The sequence below is a fragment of the Scyliorhinus canicula genome, chromosome 8, assembly GCF_902713615.1.
Source record: "Scyliorhinus canicula chromosome 8, sScyCan1.1, whole genome shotgun sequence".
In the NCBI taxonomy this organism is placed as follows: domain Eukaryota; kingdom Metazoa; phylum Chordata; class Chondrichthyes; order Carcharhiniformes; family Scyliorhinidae; genus Scyliorhinus; species Scyliorhinus canicula.
In genome coordinates, this window is record NC_052153.1 from 122,457,221 (window position 1) to 122,483,264 (window position 26,044).

The following is a 26,044-nucleotide window of genomic DNA, read 5'->3' on the forward strand; positions in this document are numbered from 1 at the left end:
AAAAAATACCAACTTTCACCAGGGAAATTAGATACTGCTCTACTTATTTGTTTCATATTAATTATTAATGTTTTCATTCTCTATAGTTCCAATGGCCCGTAACTTCCTCGGAGTGGCAACCTCCCACGGATTGCCGCTCTCAATGGACTGATTCCAAAACTTCTGTCTCGCCCAACCTTCCTCACTTAGGCTGGGTGAGACAGCATCAGTGAAATGCGCCCCTGGCTGTATCAGGGTGGAAGAACTGGGGAGCAGAGTAGTAAGAAGCGTCCCCTTTTTAAGACACTAGCTGTCATAAAGAAGTGTTTAAAGGGACAATTTAAAGGTAGGTGGTTTAGTCAACTCGGGGGCGGGGGAGCGCAGTCTGTGAAGGAAGAGTGATGTTCGAGTTGGAGATCAGTTCGGGTCGGGAGTCCCCTGGAGGGGGGGTCGTGTGTGGTGGTGTCCCGTTTGAGGCTGGTTCTTGGATTTTTTAAGTACTAACTCTGGAGTTAGAAGTGATTCTTTTCCTCTAACTCTTTACACCATCCGAAGTTATAGGGCGGGATTCTCCAGCCCTATATCTGGTCGGAGATTCGCCGGGATGCGGCGTGAATCCCGTCCCTGCCGACTGTCAAATTCTCTGGCGCCGGGGATTTGGTGGGGGCAGGAATCGCGCCGCGCCGGTCGGTGGCCGCTGGTAGCCCCCCCCCCCGGGCGATTCTCTGGCCCGTGGTGGGTCGAGTGGCCGCCCATTTTCGGCCGGTCCCGCCGGCATAACTTAGAGTAGGTACTTACCGGCGGGACCGGGCTGCGCGGGCGGCCTCCGGGGTCTTCGGAAGGGGGGGGGGGGGGGGGGGGGGGGGGGAGAGATCTGGCCCCGGGAGGCGCCCCCACGGTGGCCTGACCTGCGATCGGGCCCCACCTGCGGGCGGGCCTGTGCCATGCATGGGGGCACTCTATTCTTCCGCATCGGCCACTGTGGCCCTCCGCCATGGTCGACTCGGAGATGAGCCCCCCCGCACATGCGCTGGCATGACGCCAGCACACGCTGGCGCCCCTGCGCATGCACCAACTAGTGCCGGCCGCCGGAGCCCTTGGTGTTTTGGAGGGTTGGTGTAGACTTAATGGGCTGAGTGGCTTCCTTCTGCACTGTGGGGATTCTATGGGAAACGTGTAATGCTGTTACAACACCCATCAATCAGTCATGGTGCTACATTACCTCAGTTTTACATACCCCAGCTCCTCAGGCTGTTATAACAGAGAAATTTCCAATCCAATCAATTCTATTTCTCTATTTTCCAAATTCCCTCATGTTCCACACAAACAAGATGGGGAATGATATTTCTGGTAATATTAGAAAAGTGGCTTAATATCATAAGTTTATATGATCACGCACCATAAAATAATTTACAGCTGTAATAAATATAAGGGGCGGGATTCTCTGCTGATGGGATTCTCCGTTTTGCCGGCGCCCGGGGGTTTCCCCAACGGCATGGGGTTGCCCCACAATGGGAAACCCTATTGACCGGCCGGCATAACGGAGAATCCCGCCGGCGGGACGGGGCAAAAAAAATGGCGTGGCGGAGAATCCAGCCCAAGATGTTATAACTGACATCTTAAAAAGGTATTATGGTTTATTTTGCAGAATTTTTGTAATCAATTAATTGCTGCAGTATCCAGTCCAGCTTGCATATCTATGCCATCTATAAACTTGGTGAAGGCAGGATTAGTCTACTGAAATTCAGCATTAAAGTTCAGAAATTGCTACTTTAATCACCTCCAAGACAGGAGTAGTTAAAATCAGTTGCGAAAATAATATGATGCTGGATGAGCATTGTTTAACAAGGAAAGATTAAAATTAATGATAAACACGGATGACTAAATTCTCCAAAGAAACATGATTTATGTGCTATTTGCAATGCGGATGAGTCATCTGTGGAAAACAGTGACAAGCTGGGATTGTGTGGGTTATAAAACTGGATTAATATCTTCAGGTTATCCTCTTGGAGCCTTATCTTTTGAATTTACCAATTTCGTTTGTTGCTTCCTTGAGCTGATTGCTTTAATTAGAAATGTAAAATCATAGTGTTTGTAGAGAAAATAGGCTTGATGGATTAGTCACTTTTTCATATTTCATATGTTCCATCGCCACATAATAAAAATACTACGAAGAACAACTTAGAAAACCAACAACGCTTTTTATAATTCATAAGGCCAAAGTTTTGGGATTCTTACAGAGAAGCTTTCTTGTGCATTTCAAGAAAGAAAATCAAGATAACATAACATTGTTCTTACCCAATTGATGAGTATGTGTTCTGAAGGCAAATGGATGTATAGTAGTCTGTTTATATAAACAGCCAATATCTGCATTTACAACTGAAAGAAAGAAGATTTACAAATAATAATTTACATATAAATTGCAGCATCGAAATAGGCCATTCAGCTCATCTAGTCAATGCCAACATTTATGCTGTACAAGGCTCCACCACCCTACTTCGTCTCGCCATATAGCCTCTGAATCCTTTCTCCCCAATTTAACAAGCTTCCTTTTCAATGCACATATATTATTCACATCATCTACTTTGTATGGTAGCAAGTTCCAAATTCATACTACTATTTATATATGGAAGTGTCTCTTGAATTCCCCATTGAATTTATTACACTCTCATATTTATGGCCCCAAATCTTGGTTTCTCCCAGAAGTGGAAATATCTCAACATTCACCTCATTCTTTTAAAACACAGAACAGGGTTCCCCGATGAGTCAGTGGGAACACGCAGCTAATAGCTAAGCAATATGAACCAACAAGGTCCAAGGTTTCATTAAGTAGAATATGTGTTGACAAACTGTGAAACCTCAAACTTCTTCCAGTTCATTGACCTGAAACATTAACTTTTCTTCTTTTCACAGAGTGTTTCTCATATTTTAGGTTTTAATTTCCCAGGTTCGATTCCTTGCTGGGTCACTGTCTGTGTGGAGTCTTCCCGTTCTCCCCGTGTCTGCGTGGGTTTCTTCCGGGTGCTTCGGTTTCCTCCCACAGTCAAAAGATGTGCAGGTTAGATAGATTGGCCATGTTAAATTGCCCTTAGTGACCAAAAAGGGTAGGATGGGTTACTGGGTTACGGGAATAGGGTGGAAGTGACGGCTTAAGTGGGTCGGTGCAGACTCGTTGGGCCGAATGGCCTGCTTCTGCATTGTTCTAATTTCAGATTTACAGTATCTCTGGGCATTATTGCACTATTCTGACAACAAATAAGCATTAAGTCGCTTACGAGGACACAACAGCATGGCATACTGTTCAACATGCAATTGAAGCTCATTAGGGGCCATTGTACCTTAACCCTTGTTTCATACCCAACACCAGAATTCATGCATAAGTAATCTTGATTTACTGAAAGATTATACATTGCGATTATTTTTTGCAAAGGCATTTAAAATCTGATGTTCCCTCTTTTTGGAAGAGCTTAACAATTGGAATCTGATTCTTGATAGTGTGACAGTGTATTTAATTCTGCTTTCCAAAAAATCTTAAAAGTCTTCATAAAACTGCATTCATTTTACATGCTGAAATGCTCCCGACCTGGTTATGTCATGGGTGAGGGTGTGGAAAACCATTAAACGAAAACTCGTGGTCAAAAACTCATTGCCCGACTCCTATGAGATTTTGGGTCTGCGTTGCCATTTAGGCTGACAGCCCCACCAACTTTGCTTCTCTCTCCACAGATCCTGCCAGCCCAGCAGAGATTTTCAGCATTTTCTTCTATTGCAGACTTTCAGCATCTATGGTATTTTGTTTTTATTTGATCTGTTTATAGATATCAATGATTTGGTTTTTCTGTAGCTTTATAATTTTCTATAGATACATGTTAAAAATATTTAATTTCAAAGTTAAAAGAAAAATGTATGTGGCTCAAAGCAAACAATGGATGCCTCCGGACCCCCACAAAATCCCAACTTACTTTTTAGGGGATCCTTGAGCCCCTCCTCACTCCACCTCATACGGATCTGATCCCTGGCGTGGGCAACCTGGCACATGGGCACTGCCAGCCTGGCACTAAGGTGCCACATTGCAGCAGGAGTGCCTGGTAAACCCTGCCCCGAGCACGATCACCTGGGGGATCTCCGATGGTCTGGGAGAACCCCCATCCCCGGTGCAGTTGCCTTGGTCCACGTTTGTGTGAACCAGTGCTAAACGTTCCAAGTATTGCAAATCTTATGAGAGGGCTCTTGCATAATTTAAAGGGGTTTTAAAGGCCTCGCACGTCACCGGGTCGGGCGCGATGAGGCCGTTCGATCATGCCCAATATGAAAATAATCAACTTATTTCCAGAACCACTGTAGAGGAGCTAAAGAGTCAAATTGAATTTACTCTGCTGTTTGCAGTGGACACTATCTGTCTCTCATTACCAATATTGTGATATAAAGGTTACTCTTTGGAGGATCACATTTCATGATTGTGTAAATGTTCCCCACTGAGTGGAAATGATTGGCCTTGTGGATAAACTAAGTGCACTACCAGTATCTTACTGTCAACATAGTGCTTCGGCTTTAGGTTTGCATTGCATCTAATAATTGGAAGGCATTTGAATAATGCAGTATGTTTCAAACAGCAGTGGGGTGCAAGTTCCTAATTTCAGTGATGCTATTACGGGAAGCAATCTGCATCACTTAGGGTATGAATGCTGTTAGCAGAGGCGGTTGCCTGTCAACATGGCTAGCGTGAACCTGTGGGTTGGGGTAAGGGTACACAGATTAGAGAAATTTTCTACACACTTTAAATACAAATGAAAGTTTGAAAATTATGCACACAATTTCATGCACAAACAATCCTCAATCCAATCCTATACATAATATTCCAAATGCTGCATGTTGAGTAAAAGCAGGGAAATATAATTGTGTCAAAATAATTCCTAAAGATAAAAACATCTTGAAATATTAATATTTTCAGAAGAGTTGTACAATATATAGGAATGCTATGATGGTGACCATCACGGCAAAGGTTTGAGTTCTGGAGCCGGTGACATTTGCAACATATCTCAACACACCATCCACTATTGCATAAGCCAGGTTACCGCATCTGCATGTCAAGAGAGTTGGATACATTTCATTATCTCTTGCCAGAGAGAATCGTGGGGAGTAAGCAGGCAGCTCCGCAAGGATTGCAGGCTTCCCCATGGTGCAGAATGCCACTGACTGCACACACATTGCTTTGCGGTAGCCACATGTCAAGTCTAAGACATACTGCAATGAGAAGGGATTTCGCTCCCTCTGCAAACGAGTAGTGTGAGAGAAAAACAGTATTCATACAAGCCAATGCCCGATATCATGCCTTTATATTGCAAAAATCTGCTGTACCATTGACAACTGAGCCAGCACAATAAACTGGAGCGGGTACTGGATGAATAGGGGTATGCACACATGGGCAACATGAATATAACGAAAGCCACTCTGTTGTAAGAAATGCGATTGTGAAGACCAATGGATGTTTACATAATGGATAAGTTGCCTGGCCCGCTCTGGAGGATACGGCTTCTGCCATAATTAGCATAGCACATCCAGATTCATGTTGTACATTGCACCACCACACTATCATTAAGATACAACCTTTGTGGTGACGCAGTGGTTAGCATTGCTGCCTCACGGCGTTCGATACCAGGTTCGATCCTGGCTCTGGGTCACTGTTCATGTGGAATTCGCACATTCTCCCCATGTTTGCGTGGGTTGTGCCCCCACAACCCAAAGATGTGCAGGGTAGGTGGATTGGCCACGCTAAATTGCCCCTTAATTGGAGAAAATGAATTGGGTACTCTAAATCTATATAAAAAAAAGATAACAACCCTTGCCAACGGCTCTGTGGTGACCAGCTAAGGAAGAGGAAAGGAGACAATCGACATTGTCCATCATTTTGAACCTGAGCATTTAATTTTGGCTGGCATTTAAGTACATAGAGAACATAGAACAGGACAGCACAGAACAGGCCCTTCGGCCCTCGATGTTGTGCCGAGCAATGATCACCCTACTCAAACCCACGTATCCACCCTATACCCGTAACCCAACAAACCCCCCCCCCCCCCCAACCTTACTTTTTTTTAGGACACTACGGGCAATTTAGCATGGCCAATCCACCTAACCCGCACATCTTTGGACTGTGGGAGGAAACCGGAGCACCCGGAGGAAACCCACGCACACACGGGGAGGACGTGCAGACTCCGCACAGACAGTGACCCAGCCAGGAATCGAACCTGGGACCCTGGAGCTGTGAAGCATTTATGCTAACCACCATGCTACCGTGCTGCCCCACTAAGCAATGGGAAGATAAAGTACTGTCTCATAAGATAATAAACCAAAGCCTCGTCTATTTACAGATGGACATAAAATATCCTACAACACAAGAGCATTGAGTTTCTCTGGTTTCTCTGACACCATTCTTCCTTCAACCAACATCACCAAAAAGTGACTTATTAATTATTAACTTCTGATCTTTTTTGTAATCCTGTTATATACAACTGGCTGCCAAACCAGCTTAAATTACATAATAAAACTAACTGTCCCTCGAAGCTAATTCAGTGACCATAAAATGCACTGGGTGATCACAATATGCTGATCTCCACTCAAACAATAAGATCTATAGATCTAGCAACACTTCATTCCATTTATACTTACGACTCTATTTATTAAACCTAAGACTTTAGTTTTATTAACATGGTTTACAAAGTTGGAGGGCACGTTAATAAAACGTTCTTTCTCGTCTTCCTTTATATATATTTATCCACCCTATCTTATCCCCCTTTCCTTATCTTTTCTCCCCTTTACTTCCCCCTTCCCCTCCCCCAACATCTATATCTGTCACAGTTTACCCTCTGATGCAAGTTTCTATTCTGTTTGGCCTTTCAAGCCTTTTGTTCACTCTGGGGACTGCCATTAGCACTCTTTCCCTCGGTTTCTGTGGCTATGACTCATCTTTCATTCTCTCACTCCACAGTATAAATATTTCCCACTTTCTCTGTCTTTTAGCTTTGACAAAGGGCCATCTGGACTCAAAACATTAGCTCTTTTCTCTCCCTACAGATGCTGCCAGACCTGCTGAGATTTTCCAGGATTTTCTCTTTGGCTCCAACTTTGTAAGTTCTGTGTCTGAACCACTAAGTCTCTCTGCTGTTTCATAGAATTTACAGTGCAGAAGGAGGCCATTCGGCCCATCGAGTCCTCACCGGCTCCTGGAAAGAGCACCCCACCCAAGGTCAACACCTCCACCCTATCCCCATAACCCAGTAACCCCACCCAACACTAAGGGCAATTTTGGACACTATGGGCAATTTATCATGGCCAATCAACCTAACCTGCACATCTTTGGATTGTGGGAGGAAACCGGAGCACCCGGAGGAAACCCACGCACAGACGGGGAGGATATGCAGACTCCACACAGACAGTGACCCAAGCCGGAATCGAACCTGGGATCCTGGAGTGCAGCGCCGGCCCTAGGGTTGCTGGCGCCCCGGGCAAGCCCTTGGGGGGGGGGGGGGGGGGGGGGGGGGGGCTGGGGGGGGCGGGGCCGGGGCAGACCCGCGGGGGGGGGGGGGGGGGGGGGACCCGAGGGGAGGGTGGGGGGGGGGGGGGGGCGGACCCGAGGGGAGGGCGGACCCGAGGGGAGGGCGGGGGGGGCGGACCCGAGGGGAGGGTGGGGGGGGGGGGGGGTGGGCGGACCCGAGGGGAGGGCGGACCCGAGGGGAGGGCGGGGGGGGCGGACCCGAGGGGAGGGCTGGGGGGGGCGGACCCGAGGGGAGGGCGGGGGGGTGGACCCGAGGGGGGGGGGGCGGGGGGGGGCAGACTGAGGGGGGGGGGGGGCGGACCGGGAGGGGGCCGCCCTGGGGGAGGGCGGCCACAGCGGGGGAGGGCGGCCACCGCGCATGCGCTGGTTGGCACCGGCCCAACTGCGCATGCGCGGGACCCGAGTCTGGCGCCCCCTAGCACATGGCGCCCCGGGTGACTGCCCGAGTTGCCGGTGCCTTGAGCCGGCCCTGGAGCTGTGAAGCAATTATGCTATCCACAATGCTACCGTGCTGCCCTTTACTTTGAAGTTTTATTTTTTAGTGTACAGGTTTGTTTCTTACTCTTTCTCCCACATTACCTTTTTACAACTCTCCACATTAAACTTAATCAGTCAAATATCTGCCAATCCATTGTCCTGTCCATGTCCTTCACAAGTTGCATGTAACCCTCATCAATTAACCATAATCCTTATTTTTGTGTCATTTAAATGCTGCTATTTTCTGAGCCCAAACTATGCCTATTAATGATCAGGAGCTTGTCATATATGGAGTCCTTGGCATCTGTTTATATCACTATGTGACATCAATGTTCCCGTAACAGCCTCCGTGAACAGGCGCCGGAATGTGGCGACTAGGGGTTTTTCACAGTAACTTCATTTGAAGCCTACTTGTGACAATAAGCGATTTTCATTTCATTTTTTCAATGTGTTACAGACCACATCCCGACAGAAGAATAAGTAGAAAATGTCATGGTAACATCCACAGTCCCAACACTGACACCTGAACAATTATGTCATCAGAGTGCCCGGAACCACAAAGGTATCCATATTCACCAGAATAATGATAGAGGCTGATGACTACTGGGCCACTCATCAATTTAATTGTTCAATTATGTCCATCAAACTGGTTCCTGCATGATGGTTCCAATCCAAAGAGGCTAATTCCAACAATGCCTTAGGGGAAAACTGTCAACCTTCAATCAAGAGTAGAAGAGTGTCCACAGTGCTTGGGGTATCCTTGAGGCCAATATCATTAATGCCTGCAAAGAGACACTTGGATTTTCTGTCAGGAAACATCAGGGTTGATTTGATGAAATGATCAGGATATGAATGAACTGATGCTCACAACTGCAATACTTTCAGCATGATTCTCCCTTTCGGGGACTAAGTCCCCACGCCAGCGCTAAAACCGGTGCCAATGACTCCGGCATCAATGGGCCCTGAAGGTGGAGTTCTCACCTGTCTATGGGGCGAGGTGGACGGCAGAGGGGTTGGTGCCACTCCAGCCGGCGCCGAAGGGACTGCGCGAGTTTGCGCATATGTGGAACGGCCATTGTGATCTCGGGCATGCGCGGAACCTCCAACGTGATTCCACGCATTTGCAGACCGGCCTTCATATTTTGGCGCATGTGCATGCCGGCCGTGGCGGAGCCCTGCAGGGGCCCGGCACAGAAGGAAGAAGTGCCCGCCCACAGATTGGTGGGCCCCGATCGCGGGCCAGGCCACCATGGGGGTCCCCCCCCGGGATTGGATCCCCCCCCCCCTCCCGAGGACCACCCCCGCCGACTTACATGCCAGGTCCTGCCATGCGTAACCCACGCCAACGGGACTGGCCAAAAACGGACGGCCGCTCAGCCCATCGGGGCCCGGCCACTGCCAGTGGCCCCCGACCGGCGTGGCGGAAATCCCGTCCCCACCCAAAAAATGGCGCCAGAGAATACGGTAGCCGGCGTCAGGTCAGCATTCACGCCGATCACGCCCCCCCCCCCCCCCCCCGGTGATGGAAACCCACTGAAATCTTTAAGCATGGAAAAGAGGAATTAATATTACAGCTCCATGTCCTTATCCTACAAATTTGGAATGAAGAGGAAGTCCGGAATGATTTTAAGGATGACATGGTTATGAAGGGCCCTCCACATCATGGTTTGGAAAGAAGGAGACAAATCCAACTGTGGAATTTAAAGGGGTATCTCTCAGCTTTCTATTGCAGGAAAGATTACAAGAACCTTCTGAATCGACCTATACTTGAAGAGCTGCACCCTGAATCTCATTGTGGGTGTTGGCTATCAAGGGGCACAGCCAACATGATGTTTACAGCTGGCCAACTACAAGAAAAATGTCACGAACAACATCAAATTTTCTACATCGTGTTCTTTGACTTGACAAAGACCGTTGACTCTGTAAATTGTGAAGCACTATGAAATGTCCTCCAAATTTTATTATCATCCTTTGCCAGCTTCATGATATGCGAACAGTGATCCTCAACATTACAGACCGTTTTGAGGTTAGGTCAGGAGTAAATCAAAGAACTCCAACTGTTTTTTTGAACCTTCCTTGCTGGCACGCTCTATCTGATTAGAGACAAGCTCCTTGCTGGAATGCAGCTTATTTAGCGAATGCAGGGTAAACTATTTAATTTCAGTCAACTCCAATCAAAGAAAATCACCCCGACCTCAGTCATTGAAACCACACACGCTGATGATTCTGAAGTGCTGTGACGGAAATGGATCTCCATTTACTGAGGCATACGAGGAGATGGGATTTACATTCAACATGCAGAAGGCCAAAGTCCTCCATCAAGCTCCAAATGCACAAACCACAGCCCAACTGATTAGAATACATGATTAGTGCCTGGGAAATGTAGAACACTTCTAGTACCTTGGAAATTGGAGAATCATAGAATCCCTACAGTGCAGGAGGCAATTCAGCCCTTCAAGTCTGCACAGACCCTTTGAAAGAGCACCCTACCTAGGTCCATACCCACCTCCCCACTCTATCCTCATAACCCAGTACCCGACCTAATGTTTTGGACACTAAGGGGCAATTTAGCTGCCAATTCACTTAACCTGCACATCTTTGGACTGTGGAAGGAAACCGGAGCACCCGGAGGAAACCCACGCAGACAAGGGGAGAAAGTTCAAACTCCACATAGACAGCCACCCGAGGCAGGAATTAAACCCAGGTCCCTGGCGCTGTGAGGCAGCAGTGCTAATCCTAAAAAAGCCTTATCTTTACCTTTAACAAAAACCTAACATTGACAAAGAAATCCAACATCTCCGGAAATCTGCTGGTACAGCCTTTGGCAACCTGAGGAAGCGAATTTTTGAAAATCACTGTATCAAAACTGAAACCAAGCTCATGGTCTACCATATGGTTGCGATCCCTTCCTTACTGAACAGGGCTGAAACATGTACAATATATAGGAGGCACCTCAAAGCACTGGAGTAATACCATCAACGCTGCCTGTGGAAGACCTTATATATTAAGTGGGAAGACAGAGCCACCGACATCAGCATCCTCTGACAAACATCAATGCTATGATCATCTGCCATCAAATTCATTGGGTTGGTTAAATAGCTTGAATGCCAGATACCAGGTTCCCAAAGCAGGCCTTCTTCTCTCACTCAGGATAGGCACACCAGAGAATGACAGAAGGAATGCTGCAAGGATGTATTGAAAGCCAAGATGAAGAAATGCAAAAGTGACATTAACACCTGGGAGATCATTGCCTTGGATTAAACCAGATGGTGGCAGTATCAGCGAAAGATCCCAGCATCTCAAGACAAAAGGATGACAAATGAAGAGGAAATTAAAAAGCAGCGAAAGGATATGCCATGACCAGAACTGATAACACACAGCCAGATGCCCCACATGACAACAAATGTGCTATAAGGTTTTTAAATCCCGAATCGGCCTCATGAGCCATCTTCAGAATCATGGAAGACAATCATTCTTGCTCGCAAGGGATTGCTAATAATACAATTGACAGATCAACTGAGGTAACACACAGAGGATTAGACAGTTTAGGGAATCAAGATCATAAAACCATGAGGCAACAACAATATCACCTCAGTGTTGGCTAGTCACATGCATAATTCATAATACATGCAAACATGTTTTCTTACATATTTTTGATTATTCTTGTCTAATTTTATATTGCGTTTTTGGGGGTACTGTTGTGGAGATTTGTTGGGAAAAGGTGTTTTAACTGGCTATAGATTTGGCCAGAAGTTGCAAAATCAGACCTAAAGTCCCATTTGATTACATTTAGTGCCTGGTACACCAGGAACAGCATGGCATATTATAAATAAATTAGCGACAATGCTTTTTGCACCTCCTTTTTAAATGTTTAGTTTTTGTCATTTTACAGTTTAATACAAGTCTGCTAGTATAATCAATGAAATATGATATTTCAAAGCAACTTGATCAAAAGATAGAAATACATTCAAGTAAATAAGTCAAGGCTCACCCTTTTCTCCTGGTGGTATGACAGTATCTTCCGACAAGAGAAGGTAAATGCCAGCGATCAAAGGTTGTCTACAGGAAAAAGTTAACAAAATTATCCCGCAAATTCAGCTATGAACTTTCGAAAATGTTTGCTCATAGACCCCAATGAAATTCCATCTGTAACATGTATTTAGAAAATTGATTACTTCGGATTTTATTATTTATTTAGTGAATACAAATATCCGAAGCCAAACAATAACCTAATTTATTGAGTTTAAGGTGACCAGTCCACCACTTAGTCCGTAAAGCGGACAATCCTGATTATTATGCAGCATTGGTTCTGTCTCTCCACAACTGCACAAGAGGATTTTTACAGAGGCCCCAATGGTGGAGGGTCTTGGTCTGTCCTGAACCTGTTTGGCAAGGAGCACCCTCACCATGGTAGTTCAAAGTCTGCCATTCAATAGATGGGGTCTGTTACAAGAAACATGTTAGTGACAACCCATGTTTTCTGTTCTTTGGTCCAAAGCATGTCTGCTGGTAGATGTTGCTCAGCAAGGTTGTTCAATATGGGGTGCCAACATGGAAGACAGGCAGCAAGTGTGCTGAACAGGTTATCACAGAATGGTGAGTGAAGTGCAGCACAGATGTTTTCAACCAATTTGCGGGTTTTTGTCATGTGTGGCGGCAGTGATGTTTGCAAAGACATGAAACCAGGGGAGGTGTGGACTGTGAATTGTCTGATGTGAAGGAGTGTTTTGACAATTATCACTGCCCAGGTTGGAAGCACTCGGAATAGCTTCAGGAGCAGGCCTGTACCACGCAGCATAGTAAGCAGCTGTGACGACTCAGTTAGGATTCCGTTTCCAACAATCTTGTAACATTAAATATAAATAAAATCAAAAGCAGATATAATATTTCATTCCTCCACTCTGGTACTTTCTTGTCCACCCACAAAATCATTAATATAACTAAAAAATTCTTAACAATGGTATTATTTCATTGATGAAACAAGAATTTTTTTTTTCCCAGATTGTGCTGTCAAAAGCTGAAGTTAGAAAATAATATGTCCAGTTCATAACATGCAGTATTTTCATTTGGTGTGTCAGCCCTGGTTCAATTGGTAGCACTCTCATCTGAATCATAAAATCCCTACAATGCAGGAGGCCATTCGGCCCATCGAGTTTGCACCAATCCTCCAGAAGAGCACACCCTACCAAGGCCCATTCCCCCGTCCTATCCCGTAACCCCACTTAACCGTTGGACATTTAGGGGCAATTTGTGGGAGGAAACCGCAGCACCCGGAGGAAACCCACGCAGACATGGGGAGAATGTGCAAACTCCACACAGTCATCTGAGGTTAGTATCAAACCGGTCCCTGACGCGATAAGGCAGCATTGCTAACCACTGTGCTACAATGCCACCCAGAAGGCTGTGGGTTCAAATCACACTTCAAGACCTGGACACAAACATCAAGGCTGCCACTCCAGTAAAGTACTGAGGAAGTGCTGCACTGGTACAGGTGCCATCATTGGATAAGAAGTTAAACCGAAGCCTGTGAACATGAAAGGTCCAAAGGTCCTATTTTGAAGAGGAGCAGGGAAGTTATCCTCTGTATTCCTGTCAATATTTATCCCTCAATCCACAGATGATCCAGTTAGAACTTGCTCTGAGCAAATTGGCTGTCATGCTTCCTATATTACTTCGTTGGCTGTAAAGTGCGTCACGGCATCTCATGGTCATGAAAGCCGTAATATAATCCAAGTCTTTCTTTTTCTTCCACTGGTAAAGATCTCTTGGCTCTGTGGTTCATACCAGCTGATCTCTTGTTTAATTTGACATTTCGATCGTCCACACTGAACACCATCCAACTTGCAACTGCTTCTGAGAATTGCAAAATTGTCTTCTACAATGCAACAGAAGCCCAAGGATATTTAATATGCATAAGGCTGAGTTTTATTAGACATTGGCACATAAAAGATGAGTTTTTTTCTTCAATGAATCAATAAGGAAAGCGTCATCGTCTATGTGCTATCAATACTGCACTCATCCATGAAGTCACATAACATGGGGGCAGGAAGTGAAAATGGCATCTGGGGAAGTACAACGTAATGTATCATACCAGAATGATACCAGAGAGAATTCGACAGGGTAGGTGCTGAGAGGCTGATTATTATGGGGTCTGAACAAGAATCCCAATTTTTTGATAAGCCCCCAGACTAGAACCCAATTGTTATGGGTCCAAGAATGAGAACCCAAATTTGTCATGGGATTACGGACGAGAACCAAACTTTTTACCTTGGAAAGTTGAGAGGAAATATGACTGCATCACAGGAGTGATAATACCGACAAGCAGACAGCTTTTACAGGAAAGCAGACTTTAATTTAAACACAGAATTAAACACGATAGCAACCAAGAAATAGCTTACATTTAACAGTTATAACACATCTCAGCCTGTTTCTTTCAATAACAAAAAGTAAATTTCTCCAGACTTTCCTCTAGGTTATGCCTCCAAAACGACAAGATCGATATTTTTATGTCAAAGGGAATGCTGTACTACTTCACTTTTTTTTAATTCTTAATTTTTTTTTCAATTAAGGGGCAATATAGCGTGGCCAATCCACCTACACTGCACATCTTTGGGTTGTGAGGTGATACCCACGCAGACACGGGAAGAATGTGCAAACGCCACATGGCCGAGATGGAACCCGATCCTCGGTGCCGTGATTTAACAGTGCTAACCACTGCACCACCGTGCCCCACGTATTTCTTCAGTATTGAAGATGACATGAGATTAAATAATTTTAAAAAAAAGATCTGCCACCTGCTTATCAACCAACCTCTGAAGAGGCTTACACTTTTGCACCTCTTAAACTACAACTATGCCGTATCCTGTTTGAAAGAGTCTATCTTCCCAGTAATCTCTTAAACCACCAACACCGTAACTTTGTGTGTTCAACTTTGTTACAAGTACCCAAAGGTGGACGGGGAGCTGGTAGAAGGGCTAGGGGCCCCAATCGGGTTGGAAGAGATAGTGGAGGGTCTGAAGGCCATGAAAGCCCCCGGGGTCAGACGGGTACCCAGTGGAGTTCTATAAAAGGTTCTCTGGGATATTGGGACCATTGTTGATGAGGATGTTCAATGAGGCAAGGGAGAGAGAGGGGTGCTGCCCCCGTCGATGTCACAGGCCACGATTTCGCTGATCCTGAAACGGGACAAGAACTTGGAGCTGTGTGGGTCCTACAGGCCGATATCCTTGTTGAATGAGGATGCCAAACTGCTGGCCAAAATTTTGTCCTCCAGGATTGAGGAGTGTGTTCCGGGCGTTATTGGGGAGGACCAGACTTTGTTAAGGGTAGGCAGTTGGTGGCCAATATAAGAAGGCTATTAAACATGATCATGATGCCCTCGGATGGTAGGGAGGTGGAGGTAGTGGTCGCAATGGACGCAGAGAAGGCTTTTGATTGGATAGAATGGGAATATCTGTGGGAGGTACACGGACGGTTCGGATTTGGGCGGGGCTTTATTGACTCGGTCAGGTTGCTGTATCACGCTCCTGTGGCAAGCGTACAGACAAATAGGACAACGTCAGACTACTTTAGACTGCACCGGGGGACGAGACAGGTATGCCTCCTCGCCCCACTGTTGTTCGCGCTAGCTATAGAGCCGCTGGCAATTGCTCGGAGAGCCTGAAGGGGCTGGTCGGGGTGGGAGGGGGTTATGCAGACAACCTGATTCTGTATGTATTGGACCCAATAGAGGGGATGGAAGAAATCATGAGGATTCTCGGGGAATTTGATCAGTTTTCGGAGTATAAGCTAAATATGGGGAAAAGTGAGATGTCTGCGGTCCAGGCGAGGGGACAGGAGAGGCGATTGGGGGAGCTGCTGTTTAGATCTGTAGGGGGATGCTTTAGGTATCTAGGCATTCAAGTGGCACGGGAATGGGACCGGCTGCATAAATTAAATCTGGCCCATCTAGCAGACCAAATGAAGGATGATTTTCGGAGATGGGACGCGCTTCCGTTGTCACTAGCTGGGAGGGTGCAGATGGTGAAGATGATCTTTGTAATCACAGCAAAGGTACTAAATACAAACTTAAAATATGAAAATTTCTCACATTCGTCACACAAGTTCTCTTGGATGGCTAGTTCCAGAACGGCTGTTCAGATGAGGGTCAGCCATAATCCAACTAAATGGCTGAACAGGCTAAAAAGACTGTGAAGCCTGCTCTTATTCCGATTCCTTATGTTTTCTGACTCCAAGGGCTAAATTAAGATGAGTGATTGCATAAACAAAAATGTCATTCCCTGGAATTTAGACAGTTAAGGGATGATTTGATTGCAATTTTCAAGATATGAACAGATAGACTAGATAGAAACCATTTCTGCTGGATGAGGAGACCAAGACTTGGGAGCATGGCCCAAACATTAGGGCTAATTCTTTCAGGAGTGATATTAGGGCACACTTGTACATGCAAAGGATGGCAAAAGTTTGGAACACTCTTCCACAAGCCGCAACTAATGCTTGGTCAATAGTTAATTTTAAAATTGAGATTGACAGATTTTAATCAACTAAAAGGATTAAGGGATATGGGGCAAAGGCAGGTATGCGAGGCCAGGTTGCAGATCAGCCATAATCTCCATCAATGGCAGAATAGGTTCAAGGGGCTAAATAACCTTCTCCTGTCCTATCACTATTACATTCAACCCCTGGAGACCCTGCTCTTCCTTTCAGCGAGGCTGATTTGTATCTTAATCCCAATTACCTGTCTTGGTCCAATAATCATCAATACCTTTTTCTAGTAAAATGTCCAACAATCCCAGATTTTGGATAATTAACTGAACTAGCATCTACTGCTTTTTTGTGCACGAGAGTTCCACACTTCCATCAAAGTATGAAGCACTGTTCTTGACCTCTCATCTGAACAGCCTGGCTTTGATTGCAAGGATATATTCCTTTTCCTGGATTCAGTGGGGAAAGTTTCTCTCTATCTACTCTGTCAATCCCTTCCAAAATCTTAAAACTCTCAAATAACCTCTTAATCTTTTATATTCCAGGGAATACAAACCTGGATTATGCAATGTTTTTTCACGGTATTAAACACTTGGAAGCCTGTAACATAAGATGAATCTGCTCTCTTCCTCTTTCTAAGATGCAGTTACCAAAACTCCACACACCAGCTACGGTTTAACCAACGTTTGGTACAACTCCAGCAAAACCTCCTGCTTGCTAAATTCTAGCCCTCCAGTTACAAAGGTTAACATTACATGAGCATTTTAGATTATTGTTTACACCTGATCACTACTCCCGACAGCTGCCATCAAGAAGGACAAGGGCAGCAGACACAAAGGAACACCAAATCCGCAACACCACATCCCATGACTGAATTTTTAAAACTCTACAGTTCAGTGATCTGTGTATATGTACCTCTAAAGCTCTCTGGACTTTCACCATTCCAATAATACTTGGAGATGGGTGTTTGGTCCAATATAGATGACCTCATGCCAACCCATGGTGAAATCCATCTGTCACAGACTTACCCACTCAATTAATCGAGTCTCTTAATCAAAGTCTATTTTCAAATTTATGCTCCTGCTTCCATCTACATGGTGCTAATTTTATCCATGCAAGCCTAACATTGTATTCATCAATTCGATCAGCCAATTCTATTCATTCCAAGTGATATCAAAAAACAGCTGAAGGCACTGGGTCCAGCAAGGGCTTTGTTCCCTGACAAAATCTTGGCAGTAGTACTGAAGTCTTGTGCTCCAGAACCAACTGCACCTCAAGCTAAGTTGTTCCAGCACATCTGCAACATTGGCATGCACCTGACAATGTGGAAAATTGGCCGTTATGTCTTGTGCACAAAAGGCAGAACACAAGACAGTCAGACAGGACTAAAGGCTTTGTATCCAAGTGCATGCAGCATTCATAACAAAATGGATAAATTGTCAGCACAAATAGAAACAAATACATATGACCTGATAGTCAATAGAGACATGATTACAAGGCGACCTGAATATTCAAGGAAACTTGACATTCCAGAAAATCAAGAAGCGAGGAAATGGTGGTAGTGTAGCTCTGTTAATTAAGGATGACAGCAAAATCACCTTAGTTCTAAAGATCAAGATGTAGAAACACTTTGGGTAGTGATAAAAAATAGCTATGGTAACAAATAACTGTGGGGGTAGTTTCCAGAGCCCTAGCAGTAGCTACATTGTAGGAAAGAGTATACAGGAAGAAATAATGGGGATTGCAAGAAAAGTACAGTAATAATTATGTGTGATTTTTAATCTACATTTAGATTGGATGAAGCTGATTGGCAATGGTAGCCTAGAGGACCAGAGTACGTATTTGGGACAGTTTTTCAGACCAGTATTTTTGCCCACACATTGGTCCAAACTAGCGTGTGTATCTCGGGAATTAATAATTGGAAACAAGTAAATGGTAGAAGTGTTGAACGTATATTATGTGTCTCTCTTCACTGTAGAGGACATAAATAACATTCCAGAAATGATTGTAAATCAAGAGGGGAAAAGGAGGGGAGAACTTAAAATAATTATAATCACCAGAGAAAGGATACTGAGAATATTATTAGTACTAAAGGCTCAAAAATGCCCAGGCCTGATGGCCTGCATTCTAAGGTTCTAAAAGAAATTGGCTGCTGAGATAGCAGATGCATTTGTTATAATTTTCCAAAATTCTAGAAAGGTCCCATCAGATTAGAAAATAGCAAATGTAGCTCCTCTGCTCAGGAAAGGGGGGAGGCAGAAAGTAAGAAACTACAGGCCAGTTAGCTTAATATGTCATAGGGAAAATGCTGGAAACTATTAAGATAAAGCTAAAGACGCCATAGTCTCAGCCGATTTTTGAGGGGGAGAGCTGATTGTTGGTGATTTAACCTGAGGATCACCGCACCTCAAGTGAGGGGCAAGGTTGAGAAGGTGGGCCTTTATGAATAACCTCAGCCATACGGGAATTGAACCCGCGTTGCTGGTCTTGCTCTGCATCACAAACCAGCTGTCTAGTTAAATGAGCTAAACCAACAGAAGCTATTATTAAGGAGGTGATAACGAGGTACTTCAAAAATATCAATGCAATCAGGCACAGTAAATATGGCTTTGTGAAAGGGAAATCATATTTGACCAATTTATTGGGAGTTCTTTGAGAAAGTAACAAGCAACGTGGAAAAAGGGGAACCTGTGGATGTGGTGTACTTTGATTTCCAGAAGACATTTGACAAGGTGCCACGTCAAAGGTTACTGTACGGAAAAAGAGCTCATGGTGTCAGGGGTAATATTTTAGCATGGCTATGGGATTGGATAGAAAACAGGAAACAGAGGATATATGGGCATAATTGGGACATTTTCAAAGTGGCAAGATGAAAAAGAGTTGCATTCCCCAAGGATCAGTGCTGGGGCCTCAACCATTTATAATCTGTACTGCTTACTAAATTCGTTGGTGACACAAAGACAGGTAGAAAATTGAGTAGTAAAGAGGGCAGAAGGAATCTGCAATGGAACATAGATAGGTGAAGTGAGTGGGCAAAAATTTGCAGATGGAATATAATGCGGGAAAATGTGAACTTGTCCACTTTGACAGGGAGAATAGAAAAGCAGTATAATACTTAAATGGAGAGAGGTTGCAGAACTGTACGGTAGAGCAATCTGGGTGCCCTGGTATATGAATCACAAAAAGTTAATAAGCAGGGACAAACTATGATTAGGAAGGCAAATGTGGTGGTGTTTATTGCAAGGGGATGGAATATAAAAATATGGAAACATTACTATACAGTGCTTTGGTGAGGCCATACTTGGTGTACCGTGTACAGCTTTGGTCTCCATAAGAAAATATATAATTGAATTAGAGGCAATTCAGGGGAAATTCACATGACTGAATACTGCAATGAGGGCGTTACCTTAAGGTTGGAGGTTGGATCTGTACCCAATAGAGTTTAGAAGAATGAGAAATTATCTTATTGAATTATATAAGAACTGGAGGGCACCTGACAGGGTGGCTGCTGAGAGGATATTGCTCCTCATGGGAAAGACTAGGGGTAGGGGAGACAGTTTAAATCAAGAGGTATCTCACTGATGAGGAGAACCTTTTTATGGCGTTTTTTAGTTTGCGGAATTCTCTTCCCAGAGAGCATTGGAGGCTGTGTTATTGAATATATTTAGGACTTAATTAGATAGATTCTTGATTGATAAGAGTGCCAAAGGTTATAGGGGGTAGATTGGAAAATGAAGTTAAGGTCACAATCGAATCAGTTATAATCTTATCAATTGACTGAGCAGGCTCGAAGGGCCGAATGGCCTACTCCTAATTCGCGTGTTTGTGTGTACATGCAATCCAGCAAATTACTGCCCCATCAGTCTTTTCTCAGTTATCAGCAAAATGATGGAGGGTTGTCATTTTAACAGTGAAGCACAGAGGAACCTGCTCATGACATTCAGTTTGCGTTCAGTCAGGATCACATGACCCCTGACCTCAAAACAACCTAGGTCCAAACAGTGCTAAAAGAGCTGAACTCAAGAGGTGAGGTGAGAATGACTACCCTGCCATCAACACACAAGTCTACAGCCTGATGGAATACTCTTCACTTGCCTGCATCAGTGTTGCTCCAACAATATTCAAGAAGTTCAACACCATCCTGGGCAAAGCAGCCCCACTTGATTGGCACCCAATTCACCACATTAAACTCTGAACCCATCCACCACTGATGCACAGTGGCAACAGTGTGTATCATGTACAATATGCAATGCAGAGACTGATGAAGCCACCTTCAACTCACTTTCCAAACCAGCAACTTCTATTACCTAGCAGGATAAGGGCAGCAAATGCCACATACCATCCTGACTTCAGAGCTATATTACCATTCCTTCACCGTTATTTGATCAAATTCCTGGTACTTCCACCCTAACAGCACTGTGGGTGTACTTATACAAATAGCAGCAGTTCAAGAATGTGTCTCACCACTACCTTCTCAAGGGCAATTAGGGGTAGCCATCAAATGTTGGCCTTGCAGCAGTGCCAGCATCTCTGAAAGAATTTTTAAAATCTAGCACTGTTTGATAAATGTTTCCTTTACTGTTATTATTAAGTCTACTATGGCTTGCTCTTGTTAGTTCGAGAAAATACTGCTCTTGAAAACTATGCACTTGAATCCACTAACATTCTTGCTTGAGCACCTCAGCTTTTACTAATCCATATGAAAATTAAAGACTCTATAATAGAACAACTTAGTTTTTACTCCAAGCCTCTCTGAACTTTGAACTAATATGATGCATTCCTGTTAAGAGCAGACCAACAGCCAACTCCCGTTATAATTTTAAGGTCTCTCTTATTCCTCTATTTTAACCACAGGGTCACTACTGATTGCTTCCCCTTATCTGCATCCTCTCCTACTGACAATGCAAGTGAAAAGGAGAAAGGTGCAAAGGAAAAACAAAACTGAATATAAAAACGTATTGACTGAATATTCTAGACTCAATGGATGTAGAATGTGAACAAGCAGAAAATACTGAACACCTTTAATGTAGAAAAATCAAAGGAAAGGAATGAACAGTGTGCAAGATTACCAGAGTTAGAAAAGGTGACTAAAAGTTTAGGATATAGAGATTCATAGAGAATGCATAGAGAAATACAGCACAGAACAGGCCCTTCGGCCCACAATGTTGTGCTGAACTTTTGTCCTAGGTTAATCATAGATCATAGAATTTTGGACACTAAGGGCAATTTATCATGGCCAATCTACCCAACCTGCACATCTTTGGACTGTGGGAGGAAACCGGAGTACCCGGAGGAAACCCACGCACACACGGGGAGGATGTGCAGACTCCACACAGACAGTGACCCAAGCCAAAATCGAACCTGGGACCCTGGAGCTGTGAAGCAATTGTGCTACCCACAATGCTACCGTGCTGCCCTTAAGAACAAATGAATCTACACTCCATTATTCTACCCTAATCCACGTACCTATCCAAAAGCCGCTTGAAGTTCCCTAACGTTTCCGACTCAACTACTTCCACAGGCAGTGCATTCCATGCCCCCACTACTCTCTGGGTAAAGAACCTACCTCTGACATCCCTCCTATATCTTCCACCATTTACCTTAAATTTATGTCCCCTTGTAATGGTATTTTCCACCCAGGGAAAAAGTCTCTGACTGTCTACTCTATCTATTCCCCTGATCATCTTATAAACCTCTATTAGGTCGCCCCTCATCCTTCTCCGTTCTAATGATAAAAGGCCTAGCACCCTCAACCTTTCCTCGTAAGACCTACTCTCCATTCCAGGCAACATCCTGGTAAATCTCCTTTGCACTTTTTCCAAAGCTTCCTAAAATGAGGTGACCAGAACTGCACACAATACTCCAAATGTGGCCTGACCAAGGTTTTGTACAGCTGCATCATCACCTCACGACTCTTAAATTCAATCCCTCTGCTAATGAACGCTAGCACACCATAGGCCTTCTTCACAGCTCTATCCACTTGAGTGGCAACTTTCAAAGATCTATGAACATAGACCCCAAGATCACTCTGCTCCTCTACATTGCCAAGAACCCTACCGTTAACCCTGTATTCCGCATTCATATTTGTCCTTCCAAAATGGACAACTTCACACTTGTCAGGGTTAAACTCCATCTGCCACTTTTCAGCCCAGCTCTGCATCCTATCTATGTCTCTTTACAGCCGACAACAGCCCTCCTCACTATCCACAACTCCACCAATCTTTGTATCATCTGCAAATTTACTGACCCACCCTTCAACTCCCTCATCCAAGTCGTTAATGAAAATCACAAACAGCAGAGGACCCAGAACTGATCCCTGCAGTACGCCACTGGTAACTGGGCTCCAGGCTGAATATTTGCCATCCATCACCACTCTCTGACTTCCGTTGGTTAGCCAGTTCGTTATCCAACTGGCCAAATTCCCACTATCCCATGCCTCCTTACTTTCTGCATAAGCCTACCATGGGGAACATTATCAAATGCCTTACTAAAATCCATGTACACTACATCCACTGCTTTACTTTCATCCACATGCTTGGGCACCTCCTCAAAGAAGTCAATAAGACTTGTAAGGCAAGACCTACCCCATACAAATCCGTGCTGACTATCCCTAATCAAGCAGTGTCTTTCCAAATGCTCAGAAATCCTATCCCTCAGTACCCTTTCCATTACTTTGCCTACCACCGAAGTAAGACTAACTGGCCTGTAATTCCCAGGGTTATCCCTATTCCCTTTTTTGAACAGGGGCACGACATTCGCCACTCTCCAATCTCCTAGTACCACCCCTGTTGACAGCGAGGACGAAAAGATCATTGCCAACGGCTCTGCAATTTCATTTCTTGCTTCCCATAGAATCCTTGGATATATCCCGTCAGGCCCGGGGGACTTGTCTACCCTCAAGTTTTTCAAAACGCCCAACACATCTTCCTTCCTAACAAGTATCTCCTCGAGCTTACCAGTCTGTTTCACACTGTCCTCTCCAACAATATGGCCCCTCTCGTTTGTAAATACTGAAGAAAAGTACTTGTTCAAGATCTCTCCTATCTCTTCAGACTCAATGCACAATCTCCCGCAACTCCCAATGATCGGACCTACCCTCGCTCTAGTCATTCTCATATTTCTTACATATGTGTAAAAGGCCTTGGGATTTTCCTTGATCCTACCCGCCAAAGATTTTTCATGCCCTCTCTTAGTTCTCCTAATCCCTTTCTTCAGTTCCGTCCTGGCTATCTTGTATCCCTCCAGCACCCTGTCTGAACCTTGTTTCCTCAGCCTTACATAAGTCTCCTTCTTCCTCTTAACAAGACATTCAACCTCTCTTGTCAACCATGGTTCCCTCACTCGACCATCTAATCCCTGCCTGACAGGGACATGCATATCAAAGACACGCAGAACCTGTTCCTTGAACAAGTCCCACATTTCACTTGTGTCCTTCCCTGACAGCCTATGTTCCCAACTTATGCACTTCAATTCTTGTCTGACAGCATTGTATTTACCCTTCCCCCAATTGTAAACCTTGCCCTGTTGCACACACCTATCCCTCTCCATTACTAAAGTGAAAGTCACAGAATTGTGGTCACTACCTCCAAAATGCTCCCCCACTAACAAATCTATCACCTGCCCTGGTTCATTACCAAGTACCAAATCCAATATGGCCTCCCCTCTGGTCGGACAATCTACATACTGTGTTAGAAAAGCTTCCTGGACACACTGCACAAACACCACCCGATCCAAACTATTTGATCTAAAGAGTTTCCACTCAATGTTTGGGAAGTTGAAGTCACCCATGACTACAGTACTACCCTGTGACTTCTGCACCTTTCCAAAATCTGTTTCCCAATCTGTTCCTCCACATCTCTGCTGCTAAAACTCCCAACAAGGTGACTGCTCCTTTCCTATTTCTGACTTCAACCCATACTACCTCAGTAGGCAGATCCTCCTCGAACTGCCTTTCTGCAGCTGTTATACTATCTCTAATTAACAATGCCACCCCCCCACCTCTTTTACCATCCTCCCTAATCTTGTTGAAACATCTATAACCAGGGACCTCCAACAACCATTTCTGCCCCTCTTTTATCCAAGTTTCCGTGATGGCCACCACATCGTAGTCCCAAGTACCGATCCATGCCTTAAGTTCACCCACCTTATTCCTGATGCTTCTTGCGTTGAAGTATATACACTTCAACCCATCTCCTTGCCTGCAAGTACTCTCCTTTGTCAGTGTTGCCTTCCCCACTGCGTTACTACACGCTTTGGCGTCCTGAATATTGGCTTCCTTAGTTGCTGGACTACAAATCCAGTTCCCATTCCCCTGCCAAATGGGGGGGGGGCACATTTTAGGGAATTTTCTAAAAGGTGGGAAAGGAGTGCAGAGGTAGAAGGGTTCAGGGGCATGTTCTGCAGAACAGGGCTAAATTGGTTGAAGGATCTGTCGCTAATGGTGGAATGAAGGGAGAGAAAGATAAAGGCATTTTAAAATGAGTCATAGGAGCATGAATTTGAAATATTGAGGAACAAAGAGCCAATACTAGATAACAAGTCAGATTAACAAGAGATAATCAGTGCACAGGCAGCTTGGTATTGAACAAATACCGGTGGCACAGTGCTTAGCACTGCTGCCTTACAGCGGCAGGGACCCGTGTTCAATTCCAGCCTTGGGTCACTGCCTGTGTGGAGTTTGTACGTTATACCCTTATCTGCGTGGGTTTCCTCAAGGTGCTCCGGTTTCCTCCCACAGTGCCATGCTAAATTGCCCCTTAGTGTCCAAAAAGATTAGGGGGGGTTACTGGGGATAGGGTGGGGATGTGGACCTAGGTAATGTGCTCTTTCAGAGGCTCGGTGCAGACTCGATGGGCTGAATTGTCTCCTTCTGCACTATAGTGATTCTATTCTATGATTCAAATTTCTGGAAAGTTTTTGGAGAGAAGAGCTGGAAAAATCAAGTTCCGAGATGATGACAACATGAGTAAGTGCTTTGGAGTTGTGAAGTGGATGCAAGTTGGAAATGCAGCGTAGGTAAAACTAATTTGTTTTGATGATTATACAGGATGAGAAAATGAAATTTAACTCAGGGTCAAGAATAGCAAGATTTTTAATTTCTTCATTTAATTTATCCGAATGGAATCAATGGGAAGGGAGTGGAGGTTATGGCAAGGCCAAAAGCCTGGTTTAAGTCTACCCAATGTCCAGTTGAAGTAGGCTTCCATTCAATCATGTCTTACATTCTGGCAGAAAAAAACCAATTGCTATGAGGTCAAAGGAAGCATTGTACATGTGAACCTGGATCCAAGAACAAAGAAAATTACAGCACCGGAACAGGCCCTTCGGCCCTCCAAGCCTGTGCCGATCACGATACCCTAACTAAAGAAAAAACTTCTGCCCTTACTCGGTCCACTATTTCCTCCCCATTCATGTATCCATCCAAATGCTTCTTAAATGTTGCTAATGTGCCTGCTTCCACCACATCCTCTGGCATAGGCGCTGGGGCGCACGGCATGGGAAGTCGGGTGGGGTGTAGTGTGGGAGGTACATCGGCGGTAGTGATAGTAGAGC

The 26,044-nt window shown here is 44.8% G+C and overlaps 1 protein-coding gene across 6 annotated transcripts in view; it reads right to left on the bottom strand.

The window, feature by feature from the left end:
* Positions 1 to 26,044, bottom strand: part of pam (peptidylglycine alpha-amidating monooxygenase) — a 351,236-nt gene that overhangs the window by 110,399 nt on the left and 214,793 nt on the right. For all 6 annotated transcript variants that reach the window (XM_038805182.1, XM_038805179.1, XM_038805184.1 and 3 more), the window contains 2 exons: positions 12,000 to 12,067; positions 2,278 to 2,358 (listed from right to left, as the gene is read on the bottom strand). In XM_038805182.1, the coding sequence (XP_038661110.1) occupies positions 2,278 to 2,358; positions 12,000 to 12,067 (149 nt within the window). The remainder of the gene's footprint in view (positions 1 to 2,277; positions 2,359 to 11,999; positions 12,068 to 26,044) is intronic.